The 26,563-nt window shown below is 34.3% G+C and overlaps 1 protein-coding gene and 1 non-coding gene across 2 annotated transcripts in view; both read left to right on the forward strand.

Moving 5' to 3' along the window:
• Dmxl2 (Dmx like 2) overlaps window positions 1–26,563 on the forward strand; it is a 172,002-nt gene that overhangs the window by 39,301 nt on the left and 106,138 nt on the right. The window contains 5 exon segments of the mRNA XM_047538446.1: window positions 2,480–2,558; window positions 3,356–3,491; window positions 4,125–4,191; window positions 23,222–23,400; window positions 25,824–26,007. Coding sequence (XP_047394402.1) covers window positions 2,480–2,558; window positions 3,356–3,491; window positions 4,125–4,191; window positions 23,222–23,400; window positions 25,824–26,007 — 645 coding nt within the window.
• On the forward strand, window positions 22,541–22,670 carry LOC124978520 (small nucleolar RNA SNORA38). The gene has a single exon (XR_007107500.1). It is a non-coding gene; the product is annotated as a small nucleolar RNA SNORA38 (small nucleolar RNA).

A 26,563-nucleotide genomic window follows, 5' to 3' on the forward strand; every position in this document is an offset into this window, starting at 1 on the left:
ATTTTCCTCCAGATAGCTCCAGGGCTAGCTTCTGCTTATTCTTTAGATTTTTGCTGAATAATGCTTTTTCAATAAAAGTTTACCTTGACCACACTTTTATAAAAATTACAACTTACTTGTACTCATCTATTTTAAACTTTTTTCCATAGCACTTTCCTTGAGTGTGTGTTTAGTATTTAGAATGTAAGTGCTATAGGAATAGGAAGTTTCATTTCTTTTGTTTACTGATGCATCCATATGGAATAGGGAACATTATTTCTTCTGTTCCTTGATGCATCCTAAATACTCGGTACTCCTACATATTTGTTTATGAAGTTAGAGGCTTTGATAAGTTCACCACCAGCTACGTGGTCTAGTACGCCACATTGAGAAGCATTCACATTTATACTGAGTGCTAATTTTATTTAATATTCAGAAATTCTACATGGCTAGAACTAGCCATGCTGTTAAAAATTGCTGCATTTGGCTGGACACGGTGGTGTACTCCAGGGATCCCAGTGATAGGGAGGCTGAGCAATTTAGCCTCAGCAGTTTTAGCAAGACCCTGTCTCAAAATAAAAAATAAGGGCTGGGGCTGTAGCTTTGTTGTAAAGTGCCCTTGGTTCAATTCCAAAACAAAACTGCATGCATCAGAACTCCACAATCACACAGAATAATCAAAACTGCAAATATTAAATCTGCTTAGTATATATTTATAAGTAATTTTTAAAATATATTTTATTTTTACTTCCCTTCCTCCCTATATTCTTCCTTCCTTCTTGTCTGCCTTTCTTCTTTTCTGTTTCTCTGTTTTTCTTTTTCTGTATTTCTTTTTCTTTTTTTTTGAAACAGGGTCTTGCTCTGTTGCCCAGGCTAGTCTCAAATTTCTGGGTTCAAGTCATTTTTCTGCTTCAGCCTCCTGAATAACTGGGACTATAGTTGTGCACCACTATGCCCAGCTTCTTTAAAAAGTGTTTTTAAAAATGAAATGTATTAAAATTAATTTTAGTATATTTCATTAAGTATGTATATTTAATAATTTCTTTTTACCTTTCTAAAAAAAAGTTTGAATTAAAATGCTATTCTTTCTCTATAGTAATACTATAAAATGGATGTCAAATTTTGAAGTACTTATTAGTCACATAGAGGGCTTGGGGTATTGCTTAGTCATAGGGTGTTTGTCTAGCATGCATGAGCTCTGATTTGATCTTGAGCTCTGCAGAAAACAAAACAAAACAAAAATAAAACATAGTCACCTAGAGTACATATTTAAAATTCAGATTCCCTCAAATTTCTGCAGTTGTAATTGGTTCATGAATTACATTCTAAGGAACACTAAAGGAAAGCATATTAGATGTCTGTAATTTTAGGCATTATTTAATTATTATTTTAAAATAGATTTGTTGAGTAGTATTTAAAATACCTTTGAGACTGATATTTGGTTAACAATGATGGAATTTAAAAAATAACATTTCCATGATTATAAAATACAAAATTATTTTGGATAATCAAATGTAGGTTTTACACATGTAAGTACCAGGGAATCTTGTGTAAATTATTTATTAAACATTTTAGAAATATAAAGAGAAAAAGTATTTAAAAATATTTTGCCAGACAGTTAATATATAACTTACCTGAGGTTATATGACTTTACATTGCACTGTATTTTTACAAAAGGACATTTTATATTTACATACAGCAAAGAAATGTGTAAACTTCTATTTTACTTACAATGTAATATTTCACGTTGAAGGCTTTTGACTTTGAAACTTTAAATCTCCTTTTAGAATGAAAATATTTTAAAAGGATGGAATTTATTCAAATATAATCTATATTTGTGCATTATAGGTTATATAATCTGTTGACTTCTTGAGGTATATTTAGTTTTATTTTAGACATTAAGTTCATAGGATTAAGATATGCATTTCTTTATTTACATTTCTTTTAAATATACATTTATTTTATTTAACATTTTTGAGCATCTTTGTAGCAGACATTAATAAGAATGGAAGATAAAAAGACTATTCCTGCCTTTGAACATTTGCAATTTAGTAAGAGAGTCAGGTACATAAATGACTGATAATTCTGTGATCAGTGTCTTAATGGCAGGATGTCACAGTGCTTTGGATGCTATCAGAATGTCAGAGAAGACTTCATCACAGAGGTGATGATTTAGCTAGATTGTAGTGGAAACAGGAATTTTCAGATGTAGAAGAGAGGGAAAGGATATCCTATGTGTAAAATACATTTATAGATGTGGAAGGAAGCCTGAGAGAACATGCTTGTTTGGGTATGGCAAGCAGCTTAATGTGGTAAAATAAATGCTAAGTGGGACCACTGGGTGTCTTTTTAAAAATAGCATGTGAAAATAATGGTGAAGTATTTGCATCTTTATTTCAGATTATAAGGTCTTAAATTGAAGAAAATAATAAAATGGTAGGGTTTTTGGATGTTTTAAAAATATCTATTTTTCTTTTTTCTTTCTCTCTACATGTTTCAGCAACTCAAGTATCAGTGGCTTAAAACTGGGCAGTTTTTTTTGAGTTCCGTGACATATAACTTAGCATGGGACCCTCAAGGTACTTAGCAATTATATTTACGAGTTATAAAAATTAAATATTTGTTTTAAATGTATGATTACAGTGTGATATGGTCTTTCATAATAGGAAAACAATATAATGTTTTCCTTTTGTTGATGAATATACTTCTTTCTTAGTATACACTACTTTGATCAGTGCTTAATTTACTCTTCTTTGCTTTTTTTGTTTTTGCCTTTTAATATTTTATTTCAAGAAATAGTGATGTGTTTCCTTAGTTAACATATACTTCACCTTACTCTTACCATATTTACTAAGAGACAAAATCATCAGTAAAACAGGGACCAAAAAAACTTCACCTTATTTTGTTATCATTTGTATTTCAGGAAATTTCTATCCTTAATCTCCAAAGATTAGAAACCTCTAATGATAATAGCTGTTTTCATGTTCACAATTAGTGAGGGTTATTTTTATAATCCCATGTACAAACCAAATTTTACTAATTTGTACTTATGTCTCCTGTCATTTTATATTATATATCTCAGGTTTGGGGATTTCTTATTCTACTTTTATTCTTTCTTTCTTTCTTTCTTTTTTTTTTTTTTTTTAAGACTTGCTGGATACATAAAAGCTCTTCACTAGTAAACTTTTCTTGTTTTGGGATCTTCCCCCCCCCCCTTCTAGGGGATGCTTCTAAATAGAGATATCCCAACTGTTTTTCATAGACAGTATTGCTTATTTTTCATCTAATAGTTTATGGACCAAAGCAGAGGCCCACAAGTGCATTTCTTTCCCCAGATAATCCTTGCTTATTCATCAGAACATTCTTTAATTTTCAGATAACAGATTGTTGACAGCAACTGATTCTATTCAGTTGTGGGCTCCTCCAGGAGGTGATATTCTGGAAGAGGAGGAAGAAATTGATAATAAAATTCCTCCCGTTTTAAATGATTGGAAGTGCGTCTGGCAGTGCAAGTTAGTGTCTTAACTCTGTTATGTTCATTAATTTTAAAAAATGCTTTCTAAATTGTGTTCCCTTTTACAAAGATCTTTATTTTTTGATGGTACCATTGTATTCAGAAGCCTTGAAAGTAGACCTTTTTCTAACCAAAATCCATTATAATGTCATCCTTCAGTTTGTGACACAGTTAATTGTTTATAAAAAAGGAAAGCAATATTTTCAGGAAAGCCCCAGGACTTGAGTTGGCAGGATTGATTAGTAGGAAATATATGGAATGGGAGGGGGACTTTGCCAGTAACACTTTCAAGTGGAAGGATGGCTGCACCATTAACATTAACATGGATTATATGAAAAGAACCAGTTAGCCAGAGAAGATGATGAGCTCAGTTTTTAACATGTTGTATTTGGGATGTTGTGGGTGGAGATATCCTGTATTTATCCTTTATTATTCTTTCTTCAGAGTGAATTTTTAGGAAGGTGAAATTTTTTTTATTTTTTAATTTTTTTAAGGGAGGCCAAAACCTTCTCGTTCTGATGATTGTAACTCTGACGTTATGAAAATTTATCTTGATTATTTACATATACTGTGTGCCAGATTTAAAAAATGCTAACTGTTTAAGTTTTTTTTTTTTTTTTTTTTTTTTTAGAACCTCAGTCTCTGTACATTTGATGGAATGGTCTCCTGATGGTGAATATTTTGCTACTGCTGGAAAGGTAAAGGATCAAACAAAAAACTAAAACAACTAAAAGTGTTCCTTATTCATTCGTATTTTCGATTTTTTCCTCTGTAAAATTGGGGTAATACTGTTCTACACAGCTGGCTAAAGGAATAGTAATAGTGTTTATTAGGCTGGGATTATAGCTCAGTGGCAGAACACTTGGCTTATCATTTGTGAGGCTCTGGGTTTGATCTCCAGTACAACCAAAAAAGCCCACGAAAAACAAAATAAAAAAGTCAACCACGTGTAAAAGATCTGGTATGTACTCTGTGGTACACAGGGAAATAATGGCTATTATTCTTCTTCTTCTTACTTGACCTTAGCTCATACACATTTTTTGTTTTTTCTTTTGCAATGCTGTGGATTGAACCCAGGGCCTTGTGCTTGACAGGCAAACACTCTATGAACTGAGCTATATCCCCAGCCCTCATATATATTTTTAAAAACTAATTTTTACTTTTACAAATAGCATATTTAATTTAATTTTAATTAATTAATTTATTTTGGTACTGGAGATTGAACCCAGGGCACTTTACCACGAAGCTACATTCCTAGACCTTTATATTTTTATTCTGAGACAAGGTCTCATTAAGTTGTTCAGGCTGGCCTTCAACTTAAAATCATCTTGCTTTCAGCCTCCCAAGTATAATTTTTTTTTTTTTGACCAGGGATTGAACTCACGAACACTTAACTGCTGAGCCACATCCCCAGCCCTTTTTTGTGTTTTATTTAGAGATAGGGTCTCAGTGAGTTCCTTAGGGCCTTGCTAAATTGCTGAGGCTGGCTTTGAACTCTTATCTTCCTACTTCAGCCTCCCAAGCTGCTAGGATTATATATGTGTACCATTGCACCTGGCCCAAGTATAATTTTATTAAAAGGAAAATTGTACTACTGGATTCATGATGAAAAGAAGTTTCTGACTCATTCTTCCCACTCTTATTTCCAGTGTACTGAGGCAATTATTATAGTTGAATGTTTTGATATTTCCTTCAGTTTTCCTAAATAATTTGCTAACACTTATGTTTTTTTCTACCCAGTTTTATGTATAGTTTCTTACCTTCCTAGGAGGGAAGCTGAAATTTTAGGTTTCTAGCTGCTGCTCCTAGCCCTGTCCCACATCTAATGTATATTTGCTTCCTGTCCTTTAATCTTCCTGATGTAGGTATCTCATATTTTGGGGTAAATTGGTATTTATTATTCACATTGTTAAGATTGTGTGAAGCCTCTTTCCCTCTGGAAATGGGTCTCATTCTCTCCCAAACCTGTCTCTGTTTTCCCAAATAAATCTGTTTATTAAAAAAAAAATATGATATTCTTCGTAGGTATAATTACTTTGTAGACAATAATTTCTTTCTTTAACTTTTGCTTAGTTTTCTATATACCTAACTAATTCATCCCCACAATTACTGACAGAATTTGGGTCGTCTCTCAGTATAATCCCACATAGAAAATATCCTGGAATTGTGTTTTCTCTGTCTTTGTTTCTCTACAAGTCTAAATTAGCAGAGCTATTGTTTGGGGATTTTCTTTAACCAACTGTGGAAATTCTCTTTGCCTTTCTTCTTTGTTAAATTCTGTTTTTTAGCATTATTTGTATTTGCTTTCCTTGTTTCAATGGAGGTATGCTCCAGTAGGTTTCTGAGAAAAGGAGTATAGGAATAAACATTTTATTTTTGGGGGTACCAGGGATTGAACTCAGGACCACATCCCCAGCCCTGTTTTGTATTTTATTTAGAGACAGGGTCTCACTGAGTTGCTTAGTGCCTCGCTTTTTCTGAGACTGGCTTTGAACTCGGTATCTTCCTACCTCAGCCTTCCAAGCTGCTGGGAGGTGTGCACCACCACTCCTGGCACCTCATTGTAGTTTTAAAAAGCATTTCCATGTTATTAATGAAGTTCAATACCTTTTCATAGGTTTTTTTGGGTATTTGGATGACTGATTAAAAGAAAATGATTGGTCAGTCTCTTGCCTACTTTTTAAATGTTTTTTTTTTCTTACTGATTTGTAGGAGTTCTTTATTCTGAATATGAGCTGTTTATCAATTATATGTTTTGCAAAGATGTTCTCTCACTTTATTACTTATTCATTCACTTTATTAATGGTATCTTTTTGTGAATAGAGGTATTTAATTTTAACATCAGGATTATTAAGTTTTTCCTTTAACGTTGTGCTGTTTTCGTTAATAAATTTCTCTACTTGAGATTCTGAGGATTTTCCTATATTGTGCAATCTTTTTTTTTTTTTTCCCCTCTTGTTTTTGGTATCAGTTTAACCACTGAGCTCCATCCCCAGTCCTGTTTTTTTTTTTTTTTTTTTTTTAATTTAAAAAATTTTGAGACAGGGTCTCACTAAGTTGCTGATACTGACTTCAAACTTGTGATCTTCCTGCCTCATCCTCCCAAGTTGCTGGCATTACAGGTGTGTGCCACTGTGCCAGGCTTATTATATAATCTTCTAGACCAGAATTTCTTAATGTTTTGTTTTGTGTTTTTGTCTTTTATCTAGTGAAGCCTATGTAACCTTCTATACAGCATTATTTTTTAAAAAGCATAAAAGAAAATGTACAGCATTAAAAAGGAAATGTTATTAAAAATAACAGCTTCATAATATTAAATTTTGTGATAATAGACATATACTTTTTAATAAATGCATACAGTAACAAAAATTAGATCTAAAATATGGACAGGTTAAAGTTTAATTGCATTTAATATTTGCATATGTAATGAAAACTTCCCTATATCTCTTTATAAAGTAAAGCTAAGCTTTCCAGGAACACCAGAATTTACCCATGGCTTTTTGAGTTAATCTCTAGTTGTGAAAACATTCAAACTTAACTGTTTTGTGGTTGCATAATTACTTGACATGAACAACATAGACAGGAAAACTGCCCAGCATTATAGACAGGAAGATTGTAGTCATGTATAGTTTAGTGGTATTTCCAATGATGAACAGTTTCTAAGTAAAGATGAATGTAGAAATATTTTGAGATATGCAGCAACTGTCATATGATATGAAAATATTTGTGATCTCTAAGACAAAGTCACATGTAGTGCTAATGATTCTTTGGTTTGTTGAAGCACTTCCTTCAATTAGGTGTTTTGCAATTAGAGAATTGTTCTTGTCCTTCCAAGTTCATGGAACTCCTGGGTCTGTCTTTTTTTGGTTTCTCTAGTTGTAGAACTTGAGGTAAGGATTCAAATATAAGTAGTTAACATGGGAAATGATCACAAGAAATATACTGACTTTGAGGAATACACTTAATGACTTGATAATATACCCTTTATTCAGTGCCTTTCCAAGCTTAACTCTCTGGACACACTGGGAGCCAGTGTTCCTTACACACATTGCATTCCTTACACATGTTTATTCTTTACACACATCAATAATTGGCTGAGGGCTGGTGAGGACATAGCATTGATTCTCAACACTCAGCCATCTCCTTGAAAACTGCAGACAAAGAAATATAGATACATTCAGTTGAAACTGTAACACCAAAATACTAAGGCATGATAAGATACAGAGGGTACATCACAAGTATCTTTTATATTTTGACTTGTAACCATGGAACCTTTGGTTCAGAGGACCTTGGGCTAAGAATTCCTGTTCTAGAATCTGGGCATTTTATGTTTTGTTTTTTGCATTTAGATTCAAAATTTTTGTAGAATAATTTTTAGGTATGGTTAGGAAGAGGCCAAATTTAATTTTTCTATATTAACTATCCAGTTGTCCTGTACAATTTATTAAAAAGCCTTTCCTTTCTCCATTGCTCTGTGTGACTATTTTTGTTATAAAATCAAATGTCCAGGGCTGGGTTCGATCCTCGGCGCCACATACATAAATAAAATAAAGGTATTGTGTCTATCTACAACTGAAAAATAAATCAAATGTCCGTATTTCTGTGGGTCTGTTTCTGGGCTCTTTTCTCTAGTTCATTGGTCTTTCCTTGTACAGTGCCATCTGTCTTAATGGCTATAGCTTTTAAATTGTTTGATATCTGGTAGAGAAAGTTCTCCCATCTTGTTTTTCTTCTGTAAGGTTAGTGTATTTATTTCTGACCCTTGTATTTCTATATAATTTTAGAATAAGCCTGATAAATTTTGCAAAACAAATGAACAGAAACTTTTTTATGATCTTGATGGTTATTGCATTGACTTTATATGTCAGTTTGGGGGAGAATTAACATTTTATAGCATTCAGTTTTCCCATCTATGAACATAGAATGGACATTTGTTTATTGTTTCATTTTTCTCAGTAATATTTTATATTTTTCAATGTAGAGAACCTAAACATCTTTAGTTAGATTCATTCCTGGGTGTTTGATTTTTTTTGGGGGCGGGTACCAGGGATTAAACTCAGGGGCAGTTGACCACTGAGCCACATTCCCAGCCCTATTTGTTTTTCTAATTTTTAAAAAATTTTTAGTTGTTGATGGACCTTTATTTAATTAATTTATTTATATGTGGTACTGAGAATCGAACCCAGTGCCTCACACATGCCAGGCAAGTGCTCTACCACTGAGCCACAACCCCAGTCCCCCAGGACTATTTTCTGTATTTGATTTAGAGACATGGTCTCACTGAGTTGCTTAGCACCTTGCTTTTGCTGAGGCTGTCTTTGAACTTGTGATCCTCCTACCTTAGCCTCCCAAGCTGCTGGAATTATAGGTGTGCACCACCACGCCTGGCTGTTTAATATTCTTGATGCTATCATAGATGATATCATTATATAAATCTCATTTAATAATTGTTGCTGGTATATGGAAGTGTGATTAATTTTTGTATATTGGCATTATGTCCAGCAATCTTACTAAACCCATTAATTCTAGTAATTCCTTTATAGATTCTTTTGGATTTTCTATGTACATAATTATCTATGAATAATGAGTACTATTAGTTCATTTTTTAAAAACACTCATGTTTTATATTCTTTTTTTTTAACTGAAGTATATAGGACCTCTAGTATAGAATTGAATAAAAGTGCTGATAAAAGTTATCTTTCTTGTTCTTCATTTCAAAGAGATACTTTATACTCTGTCACCAATAAGTAAGGAGTTTATTGTAGATGCTCTTTTTCAGATAAAGTTTCCTTTACTTGTAGTTTGAATTTAAAAAATCGCAAATGATATTGAATTTTACTAAGTATTTTTTCTACGGCTAATAAGGTTATCATTATTTTTCATCTTAATCTTTTAATAAAGTGAAATACATAGACTGATTTTCAAGTGTTAAACAAACATTGTGTTTCTGGAATAATATCAACTTGATTATGGTGTCTTAACTTCCTGGATTTGGTTTGCTCCTGTCTTAAGATTTATGAGAGATCTATGTGTTTGAGTGAGATTTGGTCAGTAAACTTTTTTTTCCTTTTTTTGGTACTGGAGAATTGAACCCACTATTACTACCACTGAGTCACATCCCCAGCTCTTTTTTATTTTTCATTTTGAGACAGGGTCTCACTAAGTTGCGTGGGACCTTGCTAAGTTGCTGTGACTGGCCTTGAATTTGTGATCCTTCTGCCTCAGTCTCCCTAGATGCTGGGATTACAGGTGTGTGTCATCACACCTGACTTTTTCTTTTTTTTTTAAACTGATTTTAACCTTAGAAATTGTTTTTATGGGTTTTCTTGTCTATATGGAAGTATTTCTGAGCTGACTTTTCATAGCACTTTTTAAAAAAAAAACCTTCAGCATTTGCTTACTGTGGTTTCTTACCAGAGAAAATAAACATAATCATAACACAGATAAAGTTCTACCAACTATCTATGTCTGTTCACCTTTCTACTCTGTATCTGTATCTGTTTTACCATGGATGAACTCTGTGCTTTTACATAGGGCCAATTCTTTCATGAATATATATATAAATTAGTGTGTATACACACACACACACACACACACACACACACGATCTTATTGGCTTGTTTACTTAGGGACAGCATTATTGCAGTTAACTCTTCTCTCTTCAAATAAGTTTTCCCTTCTCTCCTAGGTCATCTAATTAACCTGTGTTATAAACTGAATGTTTGTGTCTCCACAAATTCTTATATTGATGCCCTAACCCCCAGTTTGATGGTGTTAGGAAATGGAGTCTTTGGGAGGTACTTTGGGTTAGATAAAGTCACAAGGATGGATCCTTCATGTTAGGATTAGTGCCCTTGTAAGAAGAGACAAGAAAGCTTGCTCTGTCTGCCATGCGAGGATATAGTGAGAGGATGGTCACCTACAAGCCAGGAAGAGGGCCCTCATTAGAACCCAACCAGGCTGGCACCCTGATCTTGGACTTTTAGCCTCCAGAGCTATGAGGAAGTAACTTTTTGTTGATTAAACCACCCAGTGTATGTTTTTTTGTTATGGCAGCCCAAGCTGACTCATATAGCATAATATACCAAATGTGCTACAATCATGTTCATTGTAAAACAAGCAAAGAACAATAACAGAACCATTCCTGACTTTCTCTCCCAACTTCTGCCACAGTTCCCTGTCTTCCTTGTAGAATCTAGAAGGGGTTGCTTTTGTTTGCTCTCTGCTTGTGTTTCTCCTCATTTTCAGTTGAGCCCACCCACCATCACTTCTCTGAAACTGTCATCAGAGACTTCCTGTTACTGAATCCTGTGGTTAATTCTTACTAAACCTATCAACATAATTTAACATGGTTGGTTACTTCCACCTTCTTTTAAAGCCTCAGTTTTGTTTAGAGAAATTTTAGATTCATAGCAAAATTGGGAGGAAGGTACAGAGAAATTTCATATGCTCTCTTCTCCCAAACATACCTTGCTTTTCTTACTATCAATATCTCCAAATAGAGTGGTACATTTGTTGTCACTGATGACTCTACATGGGTGAATTATTACCACTCAAAGTAAGTTCTTTATATTAGGGTACACTCTTGGTGTGTATATTTTGTGGGTTTGGAAAAATTCATAATGACATATATCTATTACAACATCATATTGAGTATGTTCACTGCTTGGGAAATCTTCTGTATTCCTCTTTTTTTGGTTCCCTTTCCTATTTTTTGGTATCACCCTATCTTTCTATTTTTAATGTTTTAAATGTTGGAGTACCCAGGGCTAATTTCTTGGCCCTCTCCTCTATTCTCTTTCTCTTTGTGATCTTGTCTTATGGTTTCAAATGCCACTTAAATGCCATTTTTATATGCTGATGACATTGAAATTTGTATCTTTTGCCTGTATCTGTCCTCTGATTTTTACTCCCCTTACCTTCTTGAATTATTCCTCTGATGACTCTAACTTCAGAATAAATCTACAATCTGCTCACTGTGACATTATAATCTGCTAGACGTCATCAATCATTTATCACTCTTAGTTTTAAATTACTCTTTTTTTTTTTTTTTTTTTCTTTTTTGGTGGTACTGAGGATTGACACCTGGAGTACTCTACCACTGAGCTACATCCCCATTCCTTTTTATTTTATATTTTGAGACACAGTCTCACTAGGTTAACCAGGGTGGCCTCAATCTTGTGATTCTCTTGCCTCAACCTTCCTGTGTCACTGGGATTATGTGTGTTCACCATTGAGCTTGGCTTATATATTAAATTTTTCAATACAATAATTTTCCAGTTTTTACTTTCCTCCTGTACTTTCAAAACCAACGGGTGGAGTAATCTTTTTAAAATATAAGTCAGATCATGTCACTCTTCTGTTAAAAACTGCCAAAAAGGTTTCTTACTTTATTTCTGGAAAGCCTGAGTCTTCATGATGGCCTACTAAGCCGAATATGTACCAGGTCTCCCATCACTCCTTTTACCATATGTCCTGTTGTTTTCTCCCTTTTTTGCTGGATGCCAGTCAAGCCTCATTGTTGTCCCTAAACAGGGTCAGGTTGTTCCCACCTCAGAGTTTTAAACTTGTTCTCTCAGTTTATAAAACTTTCTCTGCCAGAGACCAGCATGACCATCCCCCCTATTAATTGTCACCTCAGTGTGGCTCTCCCTAAGTACCTCTTTTAAAATTTTACTGTGTACCTTTATTGTACTCTATTCTTTTTGCCTGTCTTAATTTTACTCATAACATTTATAGGTAGGAGTCTTATTAGTTTTCTTTTATTGTGTATCAAATGACCACAAACTTAGAAATTTAAAACCATGCTTATTATCTCAGCTCCTGTAGATTAGGAGTCCTGGATGGCTTGTCTAAGTGCTTCAGATCAGGGATGGGAAAGGTAAATAAAAATGTCAGTTGGCCTGAGTTCTCATCTGGAGGCTTGACTAGGAAATAATTAGTTCCCAGGCACACTCAGGTGGTTGTTGGAATTTATTTCTGTGCAGCTGCATGACTAAGGGATTTGCCTTTTGGCTATCATTGGCTGGAAGCCTCTCCTAGACCCTAGAGGTTGCCTATAGTTCTTTGCTATGTATGCTCCTTTTAGCTCCACCTCCTCAATAATAGAGCTACCTAAACAACCTGGCTAAGCAGAAAGCAAGAAGCCCGAGGGAAAATGAGAAAATAAATACAGCTAAAACAAATGGGAAGGGAAAAAAACTTAAACTGAATTTAAAAAATAAAACCCTGAAAATTTTGATAAGCCTGTTCAATCATCTACAAATTTTAAAAAATCCTTAATAGGCAGAGATTCAAGGAGAATTTTTCTTAATATCCAAGAAACATGAACCAAAAAGGAAAACATTTCAGAATTACAGGAAAAACAGTTTGAAAAATAAAAACAGATTCTATTGTCATGTATAATTAAAAAGATCAAATAAAAAAGAAAAAATAGTTTGAAAAATAATATAATTCATGCTTTTGGTCTCTTAAACTATCACCTTTAACTTTGGATTTTTAACAGTGCCCCTTTACTTTTAAAATTTTACCATGAAAAAAACTCAGATTTTTTTCTTTTTTTTTTTTTTTTCCTTAACTCATGTTTCTTAAGATTACAATATGCTAATGAGTGATTAGGACAGTTATTCCTTTGACTTAATGAGACCATTGTAGGTGAAGTCGTGGATGATTTAATTGAACCAATTCAGTATGATCAGAGAGCTGCTCTAGATTCCTATTGGAATGCAGCTTTATAATATTCCCAGTTAATCATTGCTCTGACATCAGCTTGCAAATTGTGCATACTATGCATTTAGAGTACGTTTTCATATAATTCTCTCTCAGATATCATTAATGGCATTATGATTATGGGGAGGTATTGTATATACTTAAGTTTTCTTTAAAACATGTATTTTATTTTTATTTATTTATTTATTTATTTTTTAGCTTTTTTCTTTTTCCCTCATAGCTTTATTGAGGTAAAATTGGAGTACAATAAAATACACATATTTGAAGTATGCAATTTGATCAGTTTCAACATGTAATGAATTCAATCAATATAAAAAGCATTTCCATTACTTTTTTTAAACTTTGAAATCATGCATACTGCTTCCTGCATAATTTATTTACATTAGAATTCAGTCACCTTAAGATACATAGAACCCCACCCCTACATGTCTACTGTTTCAAAATTAAATGGCACACTTATAAATATCTCAGAGGACAAGGAAGAAAGTATAAGAAAAGTAAATAAAAGTGCTTTGAACTAAGTAATAATAAAAGCTTAAAATATCAGGATCTCTGGAATGCAACAGTGCCCAGATGAACATTTATAACTTAAAGTACTTGTATCAGAAAGAAGCTAGAATAACAAATTATTTTTATATTATGTAGAAGGAAGGAAAAAATAACAGTAGGAGCAGAAATATATGAAATAGAGAAGAAATAATATAGCTAAAATTTGATAAAAATTCTGATCAAGAAAAAAGCAAGAACACAAAAATTAATATCAATGGAAAGGGAGCTATCAGAATAACCTACAGATGCTAAAAATATTTTATGGTGATATCACAGTTGTATGCCAAGCTATATGATAGCGTATATAACATGGTCTATATTAGAGAAGGATCCGTGCGCTGCTGAGAAGAAAGTGCATTCAGTCACTGATGGGTGAAATATTCTATATATGTCTGTTAAGTATAAATTATCAATTGTATTTTTTACTTCTGTAGCTTCTTCATTTAGTTTTTGTTGGGAGGATGTATCCAGTGGTGACAGAGGCATGCTAAAGTTACCTAGCATTATTGTGTTGTGGTCTACTTGGTTCTTGAAATTGAGAAGAGTTTGTTGGATGTAAGTAAATGCTCCATTGTTTGGGGCATAAATATGTGATTGTTATGTCTTTTTGATTTATAATTCCTTTAAGAAGTATGAAATGACCTTCTTTGTCCCTTCTGATTAACTTTGGCTTAAAGTTCACTTTATCTGATATGAGGATAGAAATTCCTGCTTGTTTATATGATCCACGTGAGTGATGTTTTTTCCCATCCTTTCAGCTTTAGTCTGTGCATGTCTTTGCTTATGAGGTGAGTCTCTTGGAGATAGCATATTGTTGGGTCTTGTTTTTTAATCCAGTCTGCCAGTCTGTGTCTGTTGATTGATGAGTTTAGGCCATTAATGTTCAGGGTTATTATTGAGATAAGATTTGTATTCCCGGTCATTTGGGTTTATTTCCCGTTTTATTTGAATTAGTGTCTCCTTTGATTGACTATTCCTTTAGTGTAGTTTCTCCCTTTGCTGGTTTTCACTTTTTTTTTTCATTTCATCTTCACGGAATATTTTATTGAGAATATTCTGTAGTGCAGGCTTTCTAGTTGCGGATTTTTAAAAAAATTTGCTTTTAGTTGTAGATGGACACAATACCTTTATTTTATTTATTTATTTTTATGCAGTGCTGAGGATCGAACCTAGTGCCTCTCACCTGCTAAGTGAGTGCTCTACCACTGAGCCACAACCCCAGCCCCGCAGATTCTTTTAACTTTTTAAAACATGTTTTAATATGTATATTGTCTAATATATTTTATCATGGAACTGACCAAAGAAAAGGTATTTCAGAATTCTGTAGGGTTGGGGCTCAGTGGCAGATCCCTGTGTTTGATACCTACCATGTATTCCTCCCTGCAACCCCAAACTGGCCACTGACGCTGGTAAGGTATATGAGAATCTTTGATAGTTGTTCTCACATCATGATCGTCTTTCCCTCATCCCCCCCCCCATATATATGTAAAATCGATAGTACATTTTTGGAGGAAAAACTATTTTGGAATTGTACCTGCAGTTAACCTTAATTCCCAAATATAACAGATATTCTTTTGAACATCATCATACATCCTGAACTGTTCTGTGTGCTGGCAACCTCATGAGGAAGATGACAGATAATGTTCCTGTCCTTTCGAAACTTACTTTCTAGTGAGGAAAAAAAGACAGGAAAAACATCAAGTATTAATGAGTGGTTTCTAGGAAATTAAGACAGGAGGATGTAGTAGTGCAATGGCTTTCTGTTAGACAATCTTTAGGGAAAGTTTTTTTGGCCAGGGAAACATCAAGTGTGAAAAGTGTGAATTCTCTGAGATAGAAATTAGCAGGAATTTTTTTGGAGGGGGAGTACTAGGGATTGAACCTAGAGGTGCTTTATCGCTAAGCTGTATCCCCAGTTCTGCTAAATTACTGAGGCAGGCCTTAAACTTGAGTTCCTCCTTCCTCAGCCTTTTGTGCTGCTGGGAATATAGGTGTGTTCCACTGTGCCTAGCAGGAATTAGCAGAGATTGTTACAAAACAACAGAAAGTTAGAGTATAGTGGCTAGACCAGAGCTTAAGATACCTCCAGATGTCAGATAAGGAAGTTCTTTCTCAGAGAGCCAGGAATTTGCTGGAAAAGTCAGGATTAGAGATAATGGAGTTTGAATTCATGAGCCAAAAGATGGTGTTTAAAGTTAGAGGCCTGAATGAAATTAATTAGAGAGACAATTTATAATAAGAATGTGGGGCTCAGGATCAAATCCCTCAAGCATTAAGTAGGAAATAAGGGGGCGAAGTCTACAGAGAATTCTGAGGAGTGGCCACGATAGTAGAAAGAAAACGAGCAGAATGTGACATTAGAAAAGTCAGGAAATACAGAAAACTCAAGAAGGAGGGAATGGCCAAATCTGTCAAATGGCCTAGAATACATGATAGAATGGTTTGAATGTGTGTAGATAATCTAGTCCTAACTGTGCATAATTAAAATATAAACTTAAGGAAATTCACAATCATGACTTTGTGATCTTAGCTATCATAGAAGAGGCTGTAGTTTTCAGAGGTAAAGTCTACTTCTCTGCCTTTCCACTGATACCTACCCAAGTTAGCACCTTCTTGGCTCTAGAACCTTAGGGTACTCTTTTAGAGGGACCCTCCTCTAATCTACTTTTTTCACAGGAGTCAGTCAGTTGAACATACCACTCCCCTGTTCATAGTTCTTTAATGATTCATATTGCTCATAAGATGAGGATTACAAATCCTCACCCTGGTCTGTGAGGTTCTTCTGTGCAATCCGGCCCTTCCTCTGTAGCTTCTACCCACCTTAACACCTTCCACAATGATGTCCTTTCAGGGCTTTGAATTTGCCAAGCTCTTTAGTGCTTTCAGGACCCTTTATGTGCCATTCTCTCTGTTTAGGGAGCACTCGTCCCACTCATCCTTTCCTATTCTTTGCCTGTCCGTCTTCTATGTGTTCTTCCATTCTTTTTTTTTGGTACTGGGGATTGAACCCAGAGGTCCTTTACCACTGAGATATATATCCCCAGGCCCTGCTCCCTTTTTAATTTTATTTTTTAATTTTGAGATGGGGTCTTGGGTCTTGCTGAGTTGCTTAGGGCTTTGCAAAGTTGCTGAGACAGGCCTTGAACTTGCCATCTTCCTGCTTTAGCCTTCCAAGTCACTGAGATTTTAGGTGTGTGCCACTGTGGTTGGCTGTGTCCTTCCATTCTTGATGTAATCTCTGACCTCCCAGATGGGGTCAGATCTCCCAGTTAAATGCTTTCCTAGTTCCCTCTATTTTTTATGTGTAGCACTTACTCCAGTTTTAAATGAAATGATAATTTATGTCCTTAATAAGTGTTGTTTTCCCTCCTAGAAAATATATTTTATTGTCCCTGTCTTTGTCCCTGCCCCAACTATATTGCCAGCAGTTCCACACAATGCCTGCATTCAATGAGTATTTATTGTCTGAATGAAGCTTGCAACTTATTCTGTAGTTGTATAGGTAGTTAATTAGCACATCATTATCACCCATTTGTGTATTACAGATTGATTTTGATTTGAAGTAAAAAATGGCCTAAAAGCCATTGAATTTGCCCAGGGTGAAATTTGGCTATTTATTAAATCTGTATCTGGATGTGAACAAATGTAATAAAATAATTGGTTCTTATGAAATATATTAAAAGACATGGAATTGGATTGAATTATAAGTACATTTGGACTGGGGAGTGTATTTCAGTGGTAGAACCCTTGCCTAGTATGTACAAGGCCCTGAGTTTGATCCCCAGCACTGTGGAAAAGAGAAAGAGAAAATATATTAAAAAAAAAAAAAAAAAAAAGAGTAGTATATTGATACAAATTATGTGATTTCTACTCCTTTCTAAAAGAACTGTTAAAATAACCACAGAAGCATTATTTTCTAGATTCTTCCCTTTCTGTTGATGATGATTTCCTTCCCATTTCTTCGTGTTTCTAATTATCTCTCTCTGCTTACCTGTCCCGACCCGCGGGACATCAACGCAGGACGGCAAACCTAAGAGAGAAGGACTGAAGGGACAAGAGACACAGGGAGTGACAGCAAGACAGGAATTCTGATCAAGCTGCAAATTTTTATTGTTCTCAAGGGTATTTATGCTGAGGGAATGAGGGGTATGATGAGACACAGGCTGGTTGGCTGTGTTTTTCTTTTGGGCTCCTGATAAGGTGCAAGTTCACACCGGCGGACCATAGGCAGAACTATCAGCCGGGAGTGGGGAAGGGGCGCGCTCCGGGAATCCGTCAGCCTTCAGCTGCAGGGTGTTTGTGCAGGGGAGGCAACTGCAAAATGCTCCCTGGGCTGCTGCTTGTCGTAAAGGTCAGAACATCCTCAGAATGAGAACTTCTTCTTGGTCCCTGACACTTACCCTAATATATGATTGTTTGCTTCACCTGTAAGAACTGCCTAAACTAAAGAGTGAAGCAGGGGGTATCGCAATACCCGATCTTCAACTCTACTACAAAGCAATAGTAACAAAAACGGCATGGTATTGGTACCAAAATAGAAAGGTGGATCAATGGTACAGAATAGAGGACACGGACACAAACCCAAATAAATACAATTTTCTCATACTAGACAAAGGTGCCAAAAATATGCAATGGAGAAAAGATAGCCTCTTCAACAAATGGTGCTGGGAGAATTGGAAATCCATATGCAACAGAATGAAACTAAACCCATATCTCTCACCATGCACGAAACTAAACTCAAAATGGATTAAGGACCTCGGAATCAGACCAGAGACAGTGCATCTTATAGAAGAAAAAGTAGGTCCAGAGCTTCAACATGTCGACTTAGGACCAGACTTCCTCAACAGGACTCCCATAGCACAAGAAATAAAAGCAAGAATCAATAACTGGGATAGATTCAAACTAAAAAGCTTTCTCTCAGCAAAGGAAACTATCAGCAATGCAAAGAAAGAGCCTACAGAGTGGGAGAAAATCTTTGCCAATCATACTTCAGATAGAGCACTAATCTCCAGAATCTATAAAGAACTCAAAAAACTCTACACCAAGAATGCAAATAATCCAATCGACAAATGGGCTAAGGAAATGAATAGACACTTCATAGAAGATGATGTACAAGCAATCAACAAACATATGGAAAAATGTTCACCATCTCTAGTAATAAGAGAAATGCAAATCAAAACCACCCTAAGATTCCATCTCACCCCAATTAGAATGGCGATTATCAAGAATACAAGCAACAACAGGTGTTGGCGAGGATGTGGGGATAAAGGTACACTCATACATTGCTGGTGGGGTTGCAAATTAGTACAGCCACTCTGGAAAGCAGTGTGGAGACTCCTTAGAAAACTTGCAATGGACCCACCATTTGACCCAGCTATCCCACTCCTTGGCCTATACCCAAAGGACTTAAAATCAGCATATTACAGAGATACAGCCACATCAATGTTCATAGCTGCTCAATTCACAATAGCCAGATTGTGGAACCAACCTAGATGTCCTTCAATTGATGAATGGATAAAGAAACTGTGGTATATATATACAATGGAATATTACTCAGCCATAAAGAATGATAAAATGATGGCATTTGCAGGCAAATGGATGAAATTGGAGAATATCATGCTAAGTGAGATAAGCCAATCTCAAAAAACCAAAGCACAAATGATATCGCTAATAAGTGGATGATGACACATAATGGAGGGTGGGAGGGGTTAGTGTTAGGGTTAGAGTTTGGGTTAGGGAGAGGGGCAAGAATGGAGGAAGGAAGGACTGTATAGAGGGAGGGGAGGGGTGGGAGGGGTGGGGGGAAGGGAAAAATAACTAAATGAATCAAACAGCATTACTCTATGTAAATTTATGATTACACAAATGGTATGCCTTTACGCCATGTACAAACAGAGAAACAACATGTATCCCATTTGTTTACAATAAAATAATAATAAAAAAAAAGAACTGCCTAAACTTAAGGATTATTTTAGGGTATATGGTCTTTAGCTAGAGTCCTTTGATACTTCAAAAATGACTGAAGACATATGAAGATAATCATTATTCATTGTCTGAATATCTATTTGAACTTTGATCCCTAATGAATCTGAGAGATGCCTTTGAGCTTCCAATGGAGATAAATAATAATACTGAAAGCACATTCCTCTTAAATGGAGCAACTAGACTTTAAGTTTCTTAAGGTGGTTCCCCTCAGTTTGTATACTGTAAAATGCCTAGTATCTTCTTTGAATTTTCATTGCACACAGAGTTAGCAGTAGATCATGAAGGATTTTTTTTTTTCATTGTTTTAGTTGTCTGGCTCTAAGCATCTTATATTCAGTTCTCCTAAGGCCTAAGTGTTTCATAATTCTTATGAAAGATAAGAACACTTCATTGGTACGAATCCTCTGAGGGTCAAACAAATGTGTCTTGGATTTAAAAAACTTAAACTTCCTCATGATTTAGAAAAGATACCTCATCTAATCAAGATTCTCTTGTTAAAAAGAACAGAAATTAACTTTGGAATGTTGGGCAGTTTTGGCCACCTCCCATTTGTTTTGCTTCTGTTAATAAAGCCAAGTTTGTCTGACTTCATAAAACAGATGGTCACCATGTGGATCTCCCACTAGAAGGCATTTTCCACCGCCTCTGCTAGACATGACAGGATTTCAGTTTGGGAGTTGTGGGACTCAAATCCAATTATTTTCAGAATTTTTGGTACTATAGTTCATTGAATACTTTTGCTGATATGGTACATTTAAAAAAATAAATATGAGAAATTACATTTTCTTGGGCTTAAGAGTATTTGGAATTTTTTTCTGAGCTTAAAATAAAATCTTACTTATTAAAGAACTATTTCTTCCCACGGGACATAACTGACTAAATCTTTAGTTCTAGAATTGGTTTTCTTTAGCTTATTTGCTAGGTAGTCTTCTTGAGATTCTGTTTATGTTCATAAAGTTTATATCTGAACATTTTATATAACAATTTGTTAATTTGTAAAAATTTTCAGGTGATTTAAAATGTTCTGATTTCTCAAAAAAACAAACATATTTTCTTTGTTAGAGGATTACTTCTTTGAGTGAAAAATTGATCTTTCCAAGAGCTAGGGATGAGAGTTGAGTAGGTGATTAGACAGGAAAGAGGAGAGGGCCACATGTGTTCCTGGAAGCTTCTCTTGTGGGAATGTTATTCTGTCCCAGATTGTGTTTTGGTTTTTTAAGATTGACATGGCAACCCGTTTTCCCATTTCAAAATGGAAATCTTGAGTATTTTTAGCATAAGATAGATTTAATATGAAAAATGTGGAGAAAAATTTTCTTGCCAGAGTACGTAATCCCCAGTTAAAGAAATGATTATTGTTTTCTATTTAATACATGTCTTTACAAACTTTTTAATGCCTTTGTAAGTCATACAGACTCAAATGAGGTCATGTTCTTAAAACTACATTTCTTTCATTGGATGCTTCAACCATTAGAGAAGTTTCTTCTTTATTCATATTTAATTCATATTCATATTTAAATTCATAAGAATTTAAAACTGTATATTTCCTTCAACCACTGATGTAATTGCAACTCCCACATTTTGGTATGTTGTGCTTCATTTTCATTCAGTTGAACTTATTTCATTCAGATCTAATATTAAAAATATTCCTTATGAATTAAAAGTATTTTGTTTAGTATTCAAATATCTTGGATTTTTAAAGATCTCTTTCTGATATTGATTACTCATTCAATTCTGTTATGGTTTTAGAGTTTCAGGCAGTAACATGAAAGTGGAACTGCTTCATTTGAGGGGCAGACTGTGGGGATGGGAGAAGGCACTAGAGTACCACCTGCTTGTGGAGTTCTTTGCTTTTCCTTTGTGACTTCTGAGGGACTCTGAGGTACCACTAGGGCTTTTTTTTTTACATAGTCTATAAATTGGTTACTTGAAAATGATGCTAAGATGAGGAAGGTACTTAGAGGAAAGCACCTGGTGTAGGCGATTGTTTCAAAGTAGGCACTTAAAAAGATTTACTGTGTGGTTTAAATATCCAAACAAGTGAGACTTTAATAGAAACATAACATTTCATTATGCAGTATAAATTGAGACTAGAACCAGGTTAGGAAAAAACAGATACATTTGCCTAACCCAGATGAAAATATTTGGATCTATAAATACGTTTCAGAAATATTTAATTTCAGTGTTTCTTAGAGATAGATATTTTTGTGTAAATGATGATATTTATTATTTTCTTTAATGTACTTTTCACTATTGGAGATAAAGTACTATAAAGTAGGTAGTTTCTATTAAAGAAGATACAATTATTTAGGCCGGTAGCAAAATAGTCAGAACTAAGTAAAATGATAAAATTAGTGCCTGTACCTGTAAATATTTTAAATGGGTGTAGAAATGATTTGTAATGCTTTGTCATCATTTAGAGTAGGGATCAGATAACTATTGGTCTGTGCACTAAGAATATTACATTTAAAAATTTTTAAAATTTTTTTTAGTTGTTGATGAGACTTTAATTTATTTATTTATCTGTGGTGCTGAGAATTGAACCCAGTGCCTCACACGTGCTGGGCAAGCACTCTACCACTGAGCTACAACCCAGCCCTATTTTTTTTTTTTAATATTTTTTAAAGAGTTATAAGAATAAAACAAAGAAGAATCTGTGTTGCAGATGTGTGTGACCCACAAAGCCTGACTTATTTGCTGTCTGTCTAACCCTTTATAGAAAAAGTTTGCTGATTCCTAATTTAGAGCAGGAAATAATTCATATTTAAGAGTTTCACCCCTTTACCCTCTTATTAAGGTATGTTTTTGGTTTCCTGTCTTTGAACACAAAAGAATTGGAGAAAAAGAAGTGTGGATTTGGAGAAGTCTGGGACTATCTTGCTCTTTCAGATTCAGGGTCAACCATCCCACAAAGAAGAAAAACCAAACAAACACCTTCACCTTTTCAGACACCTTCTTCAAAAAGGAAAGGATGATAACAGTAACTGATAGATAGTAGGGCATCTTTCTTATCCATTCTGAACTTATCTAAGAAGCTAACATTAAAATCTTTTCAGTGACCCATGGATCTTGAAATAAGAAAAATTGGTATCAGTCTCCATTTAAAAAACTCCAGGGGCTGGGGATATAGCTCAGTTCTAAGAGTGCTTGCCTGTCAAGCACAAGGCCCTGGGTTCAATCCCCAGGACTGCAAAAATACAAAAACAAACAAACAAAAAAACCAAAACTCCATTGTACAGAGAAGATTACAAATGAACACATTGTTCTTTTGTTTTTAAGAATAGTGTTCTTTAGAGTAATAAATGTTATTTTAGGTTGTTTTTATATAATATGTAAGTTTACACATTAGTTTTTAGATATATCTTAAGTTTTTAGAGATACATCTTAAGTTTTAAAAGTTCACACTTTTTAAATTTTGATGTGTATGTGAAAATTAATTTTAAATTGATGTATGATATTTTGCAGGATGACTGTCTTTTGAAAGTATGGTATCCTATGACTGGTTGGAAGTCTTCAATTATTCCTCAGGATCATCATGAAGTGAAAAGGAAACAGACTGCTACTCAATTTTCCTTTGTTTACTTGGCACATCCCCGGGCAGTGACAGGTTTTTCATGGCGTAAAACTAGCAAGTATATGCCCAGGTTAGATAAATGTAACATATTTTTATATGTTTATAAAAATAATGAAAATAAAATCCTTTTATTGTATTGACATGGTAGGGCTCAACAGAATAGATTCTGAAGTCAAGCTGTTTAAATTCAAGACCTGCTGTTACCACTAGCTTTATGAGCTTGTGTCTTTATTTCTTAAGTTCTTTATGCCTCTATTTTTCTCTCTGTAGGGTAAAGGTAGTAATGGTACCACTCAGAGATTTATTGAGACTGAAATGTGTGTGTGCGCGCGTGAAGTACCCAGTATGTGCTGGCGCAATGTCAGCTGCTATTGTGAGTAGAAGCTGCAGAATATGAATCTTAGAATCTTTATGAGTAATAGGAAAACCCACAATGAGGGCAAATAAAGCATAGTATTAAGCTGTCAATAATACTTGTGGTGATAACTTATACAGTGAATAAAATCTTTTTAAATCTTTAACTTTATTTTTATATATATATATATATATATTTAATCTTAGGGCTATCAACAGAACTTTCTCAAAGAATTTTTATTTTTTATTTTTTGCCAGGGTTTTGGAGGGGCAGTGGGTTTACTGGAAATTGAATCCAGGAGCATTTTACCACTGAGCTACATCCTCAGCCCTTTTTATTTTTATTTTTGAGACATGGTCTCACTAAGTTAGTTGGGGCCTCTCTGAGTTGCTGAGGCCGGCCTTGAACTTCTGATCCTCCTGCCTCAGCCTCCTGAGTTGCTGGATTACAGGCATGTGCTACCATGTCCAGCCTTCTCAAAGAATATTTGGTTGTTGTTGATATTCCATTGTAAGTATCTGTTTCTTCTCTAATGTCAATCAGAAGACGCTGCCTTTTTTGATTTTCTTTCTTCTTCTTCTTCTTCTTTTTTTTTTTTTTAAATTATGTCTTGCTGTGCTACTCAGTGCTACTCAGGCTGGTCTTGAACTTCTGGGATCAGGTGATCCCAAGTGCTGGGATTATAGGTGTATGCCACCATGCCAGGAGTCAAAGTATTTTTTATTACTTCAATCCTCAGTATGCATGGGGCATTGGTTTTGGGACTCCCCATAGTTACTAAAATCTGCAGATGCTCAAGTGCTTCCTATAAAATGGTATAGATTTTAAATCTCACCTAGATATATCTTTCTATATGCTTTAAATCATCTCTCGATTACTTATAATACCTAATACAATGCAAATGCTATGTAAATAGTTTGTTATACTCTATAATTTAAGGACTAAGGACAGGAAAAATGTCTGTACATATTCAGTACAGATGCAGTTTTTTTCTCCACAAATATCTTTAATCTGCAGTTGAAAATCCATAGATATAGAATTCATGGTATGAACTGTGTAAATTTTCTCTTATTGTTATGACATTTCTTAAAGGTACTTATAAAATTAGTTACAAAACAACTTATACAGATGATTCCTATATTGTATGTACAGATCTAAGAAAGCTGTTTGATACTCAGAATCTTGTATAGCAATCTGTTTCTTTCATGAAGTAGGTTTAGTTCACTTGCTGAATAATTATACCTGAAGGGGAACAGCACACATTATAGAGATGCTCAGGAAAAGATAACAAGGGAAATTTATAAACTTTTGGATTTCAAATTGAAACTTTATTCTATTTAAGTTATTTATATATCTTGAAGACATTTGTAATATACTCTTTTGACTGAATTAGATTTTTAAAAAATATTTTCTATGGACCTTTATTTAATTTATTTTTATGTGATGCTGAGAATCGAACCCAGTGCCTCACACATACTAGGCAAGTGCTTTACCACTGAACCACAACCACAGCCCCACTGAATTAGATTCTAAACAAGCATTTTTTTTTAAAAAGGCAGATGATTTTTTCTTTCATAATAAGCAGTTACTTCAACTGCTTGGTGCTATGACATTTTTACTGAATTTGAAGGACATTGGTTTACAGTTTGTAATGATAATTTCACAGTTTTATTATGAAGATGCTTATTTGTTTGCCTATTTGTAATTATTTGAATTAAAAGAAGGATGATGCAAAATAAAACTACTGCCATAAGCCAGATTGTTTAATTACATTTAATGGTCTTTTATTATAATCATTCTGTAACTTATAAGGGTTTCTTTTGATGTTTGTTTTGTTTCAAAAATAATATTCCTGTAGAGCCTTTGTGTGTGTGTGTGTAGTTACTGGTTTTCTAGCTGCATATATATATAATCAGGCTTTAATTTCTCTTGCTTTTATCAAGATCACTTCCCAGTTTTTGTGATTTTACACTGATATGGTATTTTAAGCTCTTTGCTTTTTCTCATACAGTGTTTTATACTAATGTCATCTTTATACATGAAGAATCAAATATTAACCTTTAATTAATTAATTAATAAAATATTAATAGCCTTTAATTAATTCATGGCAACCTTTGTTGACTTCTCTTTGTTGTTAGGGGTTCTGTCTGTAATGTGCTGTTAACTTCATGCCATGATGGTGTATGCCGACTCTGGGCAGAAACTTTATTACCAGAAGACTGTCTTTTGGGTGAGCAGATTTGTGAGACTACCACATCCAGCGTTGCCAGCACCCTTTCTCATTCGGGAAGACAGAAAGACAGAATACAACATGCTCTTGAGGTATTATATTTTTTAAAGTGGTAAATGAATTTCAAAGATATTTTTCTGCCCCAAATTCATAAGCTAAGATGCATATGGTACTTGTAATGATGAAATTTATAGCAATAAATTCTAATTTATTTTATGCTTGTAAGACTGTTCATTTTATGCCACTGTAAAGCCAGATAGAAATAGTAATGATCTCAGACTTGTAGTCTAGGTAAGTCATGTAGTTTTAATTATTTCATTTTGCATATCAAATGTCAAAATTTATGAGAGTTCTTAGCTTTGATTAAACATGTAAAGGTCCTTGAAATTAGTTGTGATTAAAAGTGGTTTTTGTTTTATGATAATAAAACTTTACTTTTATTGTTCTAATTAAAATTGACCATTTTGTTCCTTAAGAATAAAAATTTTGGTCTGGGGATATGACTCAGTTGGTAAAGTACTTGCCTTGCACGTACAAGGCCCTGAGTTCAATCCTCAGCACCACAAAAAAAAAAAAAGAATAAAGATTTTGTTTCTTAACAAAACAAGTGAACTCATACCATTTCTTTATACTAAGGTTGAATATTTT

The sequence above is a fragment of the Sciurus carolinensis genome, chromosome 2 (assembly GCF_902686445.1).
Source record: "Sciurus carolinensis chromosome 2, mSciCar1.2, whole genome shotgun sequence".
Taxonomy (NCBI): domain Eukaryota; kingdom Metazoa; phylum Chordata; class Mammalia; order Rodentia; family Sciuridae; genus Sciurus; species Sciurus carolinensis.